Source organism: Haliotis rufescens, unplaced genomic scaffold (assembly GCF_023055435.1).
Source record: "Haliotis rufescens isolate VD_foot unplaced genomic scaffold, xgHalRufe1.0.p SCAF_9, whole genome shotgun sequence".
NCBI lineage: Eukaryota > Metazoa > Mollusca > Gastropoda > Lepetellida > Haliotidae > Haliotis > Haliotis rufescens.
In genome coordinates, this window is record NW_025964383.1 from 40,382,200 (window position 1) to 40,394,411 (window position 12,212).

General features: G+C 40.9%; 1 protein-coding gene across 1 annotated transcript; it reads left to right on the top strand.

The window, feature by feature from the left end:
* Positions 1-2,789: 2,789 nt before the first annotated feature.
* Positions 2,790-10,661, top strand: LOC125371684. The gene is made up of 4 exons (XM_046474024.2): positions 2,790-2,957; positions 7,447-7,644; positions 8,842-9,084; positions 10,287-10,661. The coding sequence occupies exons 1-4, from the start codon at positions 2,891-2,893 to the stop codon at positions 10,520-10,522; spliced, it is 744 nt and encodes a 247-aa protein (XP_046329980.2). The 5' UTR covers positions 2,790-2,890; the 3' UTR covers positions 10,523-10,661.
* The last annotated feature ends 1,551 nt before the right edge of the window (positions 10,662-12,212 follow it).

Genomic DNA, 12,212 nt, shown 5'->3' on the forward strand with positions numbered 1-12,212 from the left:
CATTTTGTTTCTTTTGAATAATTAATTAATCATCCTCCACAAACATTACTCGTGTTGACAGCTCGCACCTTAGGCCTCGGTAAATCTAACATTTATTTCAATTTTAGTGTTAATAGTGTCGCGTTTCGATTTAACATTTGAACAGGAACTCCAAGACGAACAAATATACAACGTACAGGACATATACGTTTGGGCTCCGTTTTACGCCCGTCTGTCCGATTTCAGTGGGGACAGGACGTTTTGGAATACACGATGTCAAAAGGAGGTACATTTTGTATACATCATGATTGAATAAATATGTTGATCGAATTCTAAATCCATCATGTTATACCGAGACTGGTGTACAGTGGAATAATTTCTTATATCCATCAATAATTCTCGCCGCTGCATTCTGAACACGTTACAGCTTTATCAGTAGTTCCTGTGTGATGTTTATCGGGTATGTATTAGTCAATGGACCATTCACTGAGTTTTCAGGGGTTCTCGGTCATAAAAGTTCTCAGACACAGCTTCCCAGGTCTTCAACTCCAACAGAATGATTAGCGGGGAAGACGGTTTGGTTAACGGTGTGTTTTTGTTTACAACACATCCTGTGCTTCCTGAATAGACCGAGAATTAAAGCGGTCCAGGACTGAACCTTGTAGAAACCATACTTAAGGACACTTACCGTTGATACCTTATCCCTTATAATTACAGACTAGCGCCTATCCTGAAGGTAGGAGACCCTTCAATTCGCATACAACATAGTTAGACTGAATTGTCCAACATCAGCGTTCATGAACTCTATCCTGTCGGGTGGTTGATAATCGACGATTCATACCCGTGTATCTCGCGCATGCAGACAACGCAAATATATCCTCACAAGGCATGTAATAGTTGTGTAGCTGTTTTAAAAACACATTATAACCTCAGAGGATGTAAATTACGTAGCCGTTTACAACTTAAATGTGTGTTGTAACCAATCACTTGTCATCTGCAACGCACATTGATACTGTTGCATGGTGTTCAATGAATGATCCCACTACGATTTGGGGTTACTTATATATAGTATACAAGTATTAAGATATTTCCAGACAAATATCGTCTATTATGTCGACACGCTCATAAACAATTGTTAAAATAGAATAGTTGACTTCACCTACAAATCGTTTTCATAGTCATTCAAATGATATCAGACTGCGACTTTTATTTCCCTTGATTATTATTGAATACAGTACAGAGAAAGTACACAATGCGATTATTATTATGATTTAAGTGTTCAAACTGAGCACGACTGAAATTCAAAAGTGCTTGTAGAAGAGTGAGTGAGTGAGTGAGTTGGGTTTAACGCCGCTTTTAACAGTATTCCAGTTATATCGCGGCGTGTCAGCTTAATGTGGGAGGAAAGCCCGAAGTGATGCAGGTCTCAGACGTTTACCACTTCGGTGAAACCCACGAGCACGGGTATGGTGCTGACAAACCTAGAAACATAATCGGGGCGAACCGGGATTCGAACCCACAATCATAGGTTCCCGGCGTGCCCAAGGGACGCAACTCTGCACAGCGAATCGCGGCGCCTTAGACAACTGGGCCACCCGTGCCCCCCTGTAGAAGAAGGCATGTAGGTATGGTAAATATTGCATATCTTGATTGAATAACAGACATGAAACCGACCACAAGTGACAATTCCTGGAAGCCATGTTCCAAGAATCTATAGGAGTGGTGGGTTCTACAGGATTTACTAACCCTTTTAGCGAACACCTGATGTCATCGCTGATTTCCAGTGATCCATCCATATACTTGTTGCCTTCTTACGCCCAATGAAATCTGTCTCGGCGTTGACGTTTTAAATGTGTATGTCATTAAGAACTCAGTTTATTGCCATCGGTTCTGTAACATAAAAGGATCACTGCACTTAAAGTAAGACAATCATCATCGAGAGCGTGTGTTATTGATGCGATGTTTCTGCATGGAGAATGCTCGGTTGATGAAAGTCGGGTGTTTTCGTGAATATATTTTTAAATAAAATAACTTAAGGTTCGGTAATTGATGAACAATTCGGCATTGAATTTCAACAGACAAATGGAAAATATATTTTGATGATTGATTTGTTCTGTGGAATCGGAATGAAGTCTATTTACAGTGTTAGGTGGATATTTTACAGATACTCTATCCAAGTTTAACTTTACTTAAGAGATGAGCGATAAAAATCTATCGTGTCTAGATGTAATGGTTACAAGATCAAACAATAACATTGAAACAGATGCACTGTATATTAGAAACCAACCGATAACATTAGCTCATAATCGAAATCAATATGCAGTGTCCTTCAAGACGTGTCACAGTCGTTCCGATGCTTAATAAGCTTTTTAAGTACTTCGAAATGTATCTCAATCGAGATAAAAAAAACATGGGGTGTCTGGATAAGAATATAGATTCCCAACGACCTGTGTTTTCGTAAGTGACGACTAAATGGACAGCGCAGTTAGGATCGTCGACCTGGCCTTCCCATCCTAAATCCCATCCCTAATGTAATGGTCGACTGCAACAGAACAGAATGTGTCCAATTGCTGTTAGAGACAGAAAGGACTGTTTGATGGGCACTCGCAATTTTATTGTATTCTGTTCAAAGCAGACTTGTTATTTGAAACATACACCCGGTAGTGTTTCATGAATTATACATTCTGATATCGAACACACCGTTTCTTGGATTGGCTTCCCAGGCTTGTGTTCTATTGTTCCTTGCCTTGTTTCGTGGACAAATGCACCTGATAGTCTTGAAATATGTATGGTGAGCGTCAGGGAAACTTCGGCTTTGTATCGCCTCTCAGCAGTTATCACGTTCCAATGCTGGATCACCTGGGCTTAACACAGCATCGTTCTCACTGGCTTTGTGGATGCTGAAGACAAGATGTCGCTTCATGTACTCGCCAGTCTGACATTCTGTCTTAGTGTTTCGAGACTGCAGTACACACATGGTGAGTATTGTTCTGTTTGGGGGTGTACAAAAACAAAATGTTCTTTGATAATTAAATCGCCATTCGTATCACATTTCTGGGATTTAATTAAGGTTAATAAATAAGGAATGTTAGCTTTGATCACGAGTTCGTTGTTCCTGCTAATGATGTGTAAATGAATTGAATAATATATTTCCTCAGGCATTTAGTCCGCAAACATTCTAGCATCTGAACAAAATGCAACTAAAACTTACTATCAATTTTTTTAGGTGACTAATTACCCGATACATATACAGAATACTGAATGGGCTATACGTGTAATACCAATGTTTATAAAACGAGTGAATAGCTCTGGTGTCTGACGAGCGAAATTGGTATTACCCGGGTACGAGTTTATCTATAACTTGACGTTTATAACTTTTTAAAACATGGTTTCCCGTCAAAAGCTACGTCAAACGTATGAATACAATATTACATATCTACATCAGACAGATATTTTTATTCATGAAAAAGACAGATAACAGATACAACCAAAATATATATTGACAATGGAGGTTGGACACGATTTCATATTAACTTTAAGCAGGATTTAATATATTTAGAATGTATAACAGTTGTGTTTTACAACTTGTTTGTAGCAGGCTAACTAGTTTTAATTCAGATGGCCTTTCACAATAGTCTTTATGTGTATGTTTTATTCTGATTTCTTTACATTTCAAGCTGTTCATCATTTAAAACCATTTTTCATTTTTATGTAAATTCCCTCTTTTACTAAATACCATTACTTTCGTTTTATCGACGTTTATTTGTAAACCCCATTCTTCACAGTAATTTTGTAAGCTATTTATTACCATTTGGAGCCCATTTGGTGTTTCAGATAAGATAACCATATCATCAGCAAGTAATACCATAAATAGGTTAACATGATTAATCAACAATCCTGCACCTATATGTTTTGAAGTTTGAGCTCAAGGTCTTCCAAGAATAGAGAAATGAGCATAGGCGACATCACCTCCCCTTGTTTAATCATTGTACAATCCAATCGAGTTCAACAGAAAAATGCTTAAAAGTACATTAAAAGTTGACGCGTATGGAGTCAATACCATACAACGGCGTACCGGTAGTATTTAGCACCACAAACGTTACAAACACGTCACAATACCCAATCACGTAATTTGTGAAATATTGTTGCAAGATATACTGGCGAAGCAATGCCGTGTGACGTACGCCTAGCAAGCGAGTTGCTGTGGTTTTAGAGTATGCATAAGATCGTCTCAGTGATCTGTCATCTCTACACTAAATTTCATTGAATAAGCTAAGCGTTGTTGAGATTTTTAAATGTTTGTTAGTGAACGACAGAGCGTAAGCCTTGGCTTTGCCATTAAACACTGTGTAATACCTGCCTATTGTTATCAATCAGTAATAACATATTTACTCATTAATAACTGCAACTTGAGGTGAATGCACCTGAAGAGACAATGCACAAAAAGAAAACTTAAAATGGATAAAATTATAAAAATATATGTCAGAATTCTCTTCGTAGCGATACGGGAATCCTGAATATAATGGATACACAATGTATTTAGAAAGTGGTCACATCCACAAATGTCATATGTGGAATAAAACTGTTTTAGTAAAGTATAAATTCTAGTATTTTGGGGGTTGAGTTCCATCCTGGATTCGAACCCACATTCTCAGAGTGAGGCACCTCACCTAACCGCCAGCACACAAAGTACCCACTAAGCCACCGATCGCGAGGGGTCCACAAACATGAAAGTCCAACAACGGGTGGTCTAGGTTACTTACGTTGTGTACCCCTCTGACCCTCTGAGTGAGTGAGTATGGTTTTACGCCGCTTTTAGCAATATTCCAGCAATATCACGGCGGGGGAAACCAGAAATGGGCTTCACACATTGTACCCATGACGGGAATCGAACCCGGGTCTTCGGCGTGACGAGCGAACGCTTAAACCACTAGGCTACCCGACTGCCCCTCTGACCCTCTGAAAAGTGTAAATTGGCACGACTCCCATGGCCGAAAGCTATGAATACACCATGTCAGTTAGAAAGTGATAAAATGTAACAAATGTTATACATACATATACAGTAAAGTTCACATTGTAGGACTTTTTAGTCCCATCCGGGATTCGAACCCACACTCTTTCCGTATTTGAACCACATCGAACATTTATTGGGTGATAGACAGACACTGACACAGCTGCGAGTGGCACTATGTCCAGACAACTCTATAACAGCATCTTTGGAACCACCTGAAAACTAATATATTTTGACCAGTGTAAGTGGCCCACCAGTTGCCATGGTCCGATTCCTTGCTTCATTGTTTCCACGGGCGGGGGATGTTAGGCAGTACTTGACTCCGACGGTCCTCTTGCACAAAGCGATCTTAGCGCTACAATTATTGTAAATCCTTAAGATCACGATCTTAGACTTAGGCTACAATCGTCATCCACTTGCACAAAGCGATTGTAGGCTAAGATCATTGTAAGCTACAATCGAAACTGAAATTGGTCCGGACCAATCTTAAGTAGCTTAGATCGTTGTAGTCCCTGAATAAACTTCAAAATAACGCACCACAGATTTAACGTAAAAAATATCGTTAATTACCATAGTTAAACACGTAACTATCGAGTCGATCGCTAAAAGTAATATTCCCATCCGACTCAATACTGAAAGAAATGTAAAACAACATGCCTTTTCGCTAAACAAGGGAAGGATAAAAACTTAAGTCGTCCCGCAAGTGATTTGTAACGTCCGTGACCTTTTCGATAAATCAAGGGCAGCTAATCTTAGTTTATACTCTAGATTGGAGTAGTTTCCCTTTGTATAAGCCCGTAGTGTAAATCTACCTTACCCCGTGTATCAATGTTGTTGAATCGCTGAGCTCCCCCTATATTTTATTATTTTTTATAATTTTCATAATAATTGTGTTACTAAATTATCTATTTATTCGTATTGAAATACTTTGAACAAAAACATGAGTAGGTATTTCTCTTGTAAAAATAGAAAACAATTCCTAAATCACGACAGTATTAATGCCAACAAGAATATATGCCTTTATTCTAGTAATCGTTTCCTTCAAATAATTGGGACCGTTCTTGAAACTGTGCAAAGTGCGATGGAGGGAGGTAGGTGTTGCGTGTCGTTACCGGTTCCACTAATTGTATGCGCAGCAAACTATGCGCGTTTGCAGACAACTGTAGACAGGGGTCGAGTTTAAAATATTCGTTCCTCCACCGTTGAGGATTTCAATCTTAGCTAAGATCGCGATCTTTACTCCAAGCCGTCTTACAATCGCGCTAAGATCGGTTTGTGCAAGTGAAATAAGACAGTTGTATGGTGATTGTAAATTAAAGTTGATTGTAACTGCTTAAGATCGATTGTAACTGAGATTGTTCTGTGCAAGTGGGCCCATATGTCCTTGGTCTTTGACTTTTGACATGTGAGGTGAGGTGAAATTGGGTTTAAAGTCGCGTCTAATATAGCGACGTGCATGCACGTGTGTGTGTATGTGTGTACGTTTTATAGTGCTAGCCCACTGAGATACCATGCAGTAGCTTAACACGAATACCCCACTCAGACACAGTACACTGACTCCGAGCCGACCAGTCCTTGTTTAGCCCCTTAATGCCGAGTGCGAGACAGGATAACAACAAGTACCATCTTTTAACGTCTTTTAGTATGACGCGGCCGTAAAATTGGTAAAGTATATACGCCAGATAAATCGTCTCGAATATACGATGAAACAAATTCCATTGAGCGTAAATGCAAATCATGTCTTGGCTTCCCGGATCAAAATGGTCACAACAAGGACATGAACCATTAGTCGTGAAACACGTACGATTCGGAAAAACGCACGCAGGGCGTTAACAAAAGGGTCATGGAGATGCACGTACTGCACGTGCAGCAGCACTATGAACGGTATTGAAGTGCAGGCTTTTTGATTGCCTGGCATCTGCGTCAATCGAACAGTGACAGTTCAACAACATGGCAAGATTAACAGAAGTGCAAAGAAACAAGGCAGTAGAATCCCGATCAGCTGTAGCCTGGGTTTTCAATGGAGTGCCCAGCACCATCACAAGGCTATGGGATCGGTTTCAACAGTATCGGTCAATACGTGATCGGCCAAGGTAGGGACGACCAAGAATAACCACCCAGCCCCAAGATCGCTACATCCGTCTGCGCCACCTACGTGAAAGGACGACCACAGCCACCTCAACTAAATAATCGGACTGCGCAGACATCTCTGACCAGACGTTCCTCAAAGTCCACAAAGTCCTCAAAGTCACATTTCGAGTTCGTTATTCACATAACCAGTGACATCTATTCGATGTACCACACAAAAGAGTTTTACATTATTGTTCGTTATTGCTGAGTATTCGTTAGGACACTTTTATATAAAATCAAGTTCTCATCATGATCAGTCTCTCGAAATTGAAAACGATCATTTTATTTCTCTTGCCGATAGTTTTAGTCTCTACCTTTCCTTGTAGGTGAAAGCATTGCGTTTGGCAAACTTGCCAAACAAAGGAATAATTATCCTGGATATCCTGCGAGCCGGGCCATCAATCCAGCCTACTGGAGAACAGGGTCGTTAACACACTATGGCAACCCATCCTGGTGGGAGGTGGACCTGAGGGGCTACTTCAGTATCAGCAACATCACCCTCACAGCAGCAGACAATGGATGGAGTAAGGAACCGACAAGTTGATATTCTTGAGAGATGGCGGGGATTTTTGTCAGGGACAGAATACTTTTTCGGTGGATATTTCAAAACCACCATTCACGTCATAACATGAGGAAGCGATATTCCTTCAAAGCGTATTCTATCTGGTCATCCAACATTTCCATCGAACATTTTTTCACACCACACACCACTACATATCACTAACTACACCATCACATATCACACATCACACACGCCACACCATCACACATCACATCACACCACACCATCACAGAACAAATCTATACATATATCACACACCGCCACAAAAGACACCACTTCGTCATACAACACACGACACAAAACCACATACCAATAACTACACCATCACACATCTGACACAACACACCATCGCACCACACTACCACACAGACTAAATGAACACACATTACACACCACCACTAAAAGCACACCACACCGTCATACAACGCAACACAACACCACACACAACACATACCACAAAACACACTTCAACACCACCATATACCTCACTACACACCACAACTCAAAAACACAAACACATTCACAATAACATTTTTAAAGTATATCAAATGGTTGGCTTCGTTGTCATCTCTCTCTTTCAGTATCGAAAAAGTCACTCGGTTAATGACTCAAAACACTTTTTCAGTTTGCATACAATGCCATAGCTATAGTACACTAGTATATCCCCCAGTGTATCGGTGTCAAATGTGTGAATATTGTGTCATTGCATTGAAGTTTACAAGTAAAATAACATAAGCCATAGGCTCAATATCCTAATTGTAAGAGAACATGGGTGGCCAGTCGTCTATGCTTCCCTTGGACAGGTAAGAAACCTATGATCTGATCGTGGGTTCTTATCCTGGATCGGCCCGATTATCTTTCCAGGTTTGTCAGCACCATACCCGAGCTCTTGGGTTTGCCAAAAGTGATAAGCGTCTAAGACCTGTATAGTTTTGGCTTTCCCCCTACATTAAGCTGACGTGGTGTGATATTACTAGAAAAAGATACCCCTCAAATAACCTTGCAAAGTTTCATTTATGGAAGATTAGTAGTTTCTGACCATTTCACACAGTTGAAAGAGAAACGGACGGACGGACGGTCGAACTCCGTTCCTATATATAATAATGTTCAATGTTTTAAGTTGACTAAAAAGTGGATTTGTGTCATTTGAATATTGCAGCTGTACACATGAGAAATGCCTACGTGGAGGTGATGGACAAAGATGTCAGCCTCTGCTCTGATGTCCAGGTGGAGTGGTGTGGGAATGTGTCCAGCACTGTTGCCAGGAAGGAGAAGTTCACCTTCACCTGCAATGCTACATTTCCCACCCGCTTCGTCCGTGTCACAAGACGATCTACAGGAAATGTGTTTTTGAATATCGGCCAAATTGATGTTCAAGGTGTCGAGGCTACAAAGCGATACCGTGAGTATGCTGCTTGTAGATTGAGAGTGTAGCCCTGTTGCCTTCACAATTTGCACTCATTTACAACACACTACGTAACCAGAATTCACAATGCAAAGCACAGCATTCGCAGAGTGGCATTGTTTTGCAATGCTAAAGTATTCTGATCTAACAGCTCCAACCTGGTTCTTCCTTGATTCTCTAGTGATCTCAGTTTTATAATGAAAGTAAATCTACATTTCTCTGGAGAATGTTCATTATCCTATCCTACATTCTTGATCTACACACATGCTTCAATTTTCAAAAGCACGACTTCACTGAGAGCCACAATCAACCACCGCGCTTGTTGCTAACCATGGGCTCTTGTCCACCAGTTCAGTTTGTAATCATGAATGTCATTTCATTTAATGATGTCAATGGAAACCCGTTTATCCAATTTCATTAAAATCAGATCTTAGTTTTCGCTACCGCTAAACAAAGATCTGAGGACATCCCTTTACGGGTGACGTCAGAACGACCTATCGCGAATTTTGACCGACCAGTGAAATGACCGACAAGAAATCGACAATAGCCAATTAGAAGGCAACTTTCTCGGGCTTTACGACACTAGTTTCCTACTTCGAAACATATTTTGACGTATTCTCGATTAAAAAAAAATTAAAACTGATAAGAAAATAGTCTGGAAAGGCTTATGGATGGCCTAGATTGTATGGATATAATCATAAAACCCGTAACTGTCGTTCAGAATACCCCGGCTTAAATATTTCGTGGTTGCATGATTAGAAAACACATTCCGACTGTCACTTTCATGATCTGGAAAGCGACGCTCTGATTGGTTAGATGAAAGGTCGTTCTGACGTGACCCTAAATGGGATGTCCTCAGATCTTTGTTTAGCGACAGCGAGAACTAAGATCTGATTTTAATGAGATTGCCGTTTTATCAGACTTATGTACAAACTTAGTTTTGGTCGCATTAGGCTTTCATGACTACACTCAAGCAGCCAATCGTGATGTGAACCATGTGCAATAATTATTATTCAGTCAAAGCAGACATTTATAAATCAAGGACAATAATAATATACGATGAAGTAACCATACAACACTGGTTCTACCCTCTTTGTACAACACAAACGGTAATATTACAAATCAGAATGATAATAAATGCAGATAGGGGGTTATACGCTGAGCACAATTTCTAACCCTCGCCTCCATCTTCTCGCTAGGTTCCTACTACACGCCCACAACAAACAGGAAGGTGTCCATCCCATCCTTCACTACATCAGCCGTAACAGCCGGCCAATGTGGCATCCTTTGTCACCAAAACCATTCATGTATCGACTTCAGCTACAGCACAACTGCATCGACTGAAGCTAACTGTCTGCTATCCAACAAGGAAGTGCCTCAGAATTCTGTTGCAAACAATGCCTGGACCATGTACACCCTGGACAACTGCCTGTAAACACCCAACTCAAACTGGAACCCTGGAACGAAACTTGGAATGTGACTGGAAGTGGACTCGAGTTATGAAAACAAAACACTATCACTATTTATACTGTTATCAAGAGGATTAAAATAAAATGTGCATGCGCACGAATCAGCACATTTGTATTATCATTGCTGGAGCAGAAATACATTTTCAAATTCTGTTCGTTTTAACATTGACATATAAGAGCCGGACAACTATCCATTGTAGGCTTTGGATGACATAAGGCGACTTGGTATATTGGCGTCAATAACAGTTCTTGTTTCTAAAGAAGCAAAATAAGAATTTGCATGCAGTGGCTGGGCAGAAATAATGAGGAATTCTATCACCACTCCCAATGCATGAAGAGCAAGAACGACGTTTGAATTGTTATTTGGAGCATAGAATTGTCAAATGGGACAATGTTATTTTCACACATGTACCCAAGGGCTTAGGAAAGAGTTGGGGTCATATATCCTATTAGACCTAACCTAAGTAATCGTAATGGGCCCCCAAGGGCTAAGGATAGAGTTGGGATTACATACCCTACCAGACCTAACCTTAGATATCGTAATGGGCCCCCAAGGGCTACGGATAGAGTTGGGGTCACCTATCCTACCAGACTTAACCTTAGGGCTCCCAAGGGCTAAGGTTAGAGTTGGGTGACATGCCCTACCAGACCTAACCTTAGTTATTGTAATGGGCCCCCAAGGGCTAAGGATAGAGTTGGGATCACATACCCTACCAGACCTAACCTTAGATATCGTAATGGGCCCCCAAGGGCTACGGATAGAGTTGGGGTCACCTATCCTACCAGACTTAACCTTAGGGCTCCCAAGGGCTAAGGTTAGAGTTGGGTGACATGCCTTACCAGACCTAACCTTAGTTATTGTAATGGGACCCCAAGGGCTAAGCTTGAGGATAGAGTTGGGATCACATATCCTACAAGACCTAAGCTTAGTTATCGTAATGGGCCCCCAAGGGCTAAGGATAGAGTTGGGATCACATACCCTACCAGACCTAACCTTAGCTATCGTAATGGGCCTCCAAGGGCTAAGGATAGAGTTGGGATCACACATCATACCAGACCTTACCTTAGTTATCGTAATGGGCCCCCAAAGGCTATGGATAGAGTTGGGATCACATATATATCCTACCAGACCTAACCTTAGTTATCGTAAAGGATACCCACGGGCTAAGGATAGAATTGGAGTCACAAATCCTACCTGACCTAACCTTAGATCACATATCCTACCAGACCTAACCTTAGTTATCGTAATGGGCTCCCAAGGGCTAAGGATAGAGTTGGGATCACAAATCCGACCAGACCTAACCTTAGTTATCGTAATGGGCTCCCACGGGCTAAGGATAGAGTTGGGATCACAAATCCGACCAGACCTAACCTTAGTTATCGTAATGGGCCCCCAAGGGGTAAGCTAAGAATAGAGTTGGAGTCACATACCCTACCAGAACTAACCTTAGTTATCGTAATGGGCTCCCAGGCAATCTAGTGATTCTTATTATCAGCAAAGGTCCATGCCCTCAGAGTATGACGACAACCTAGTCTGACCACCCGATTCATTAGTTGATTAGTGTTTGGATGTTGTTTTGTCGTTGTGTTTGTGTGTATGTATGAGTGTATTTAACTTTAATCATGAATCTTATACTTGTTTCTCTGTGCTTTTAC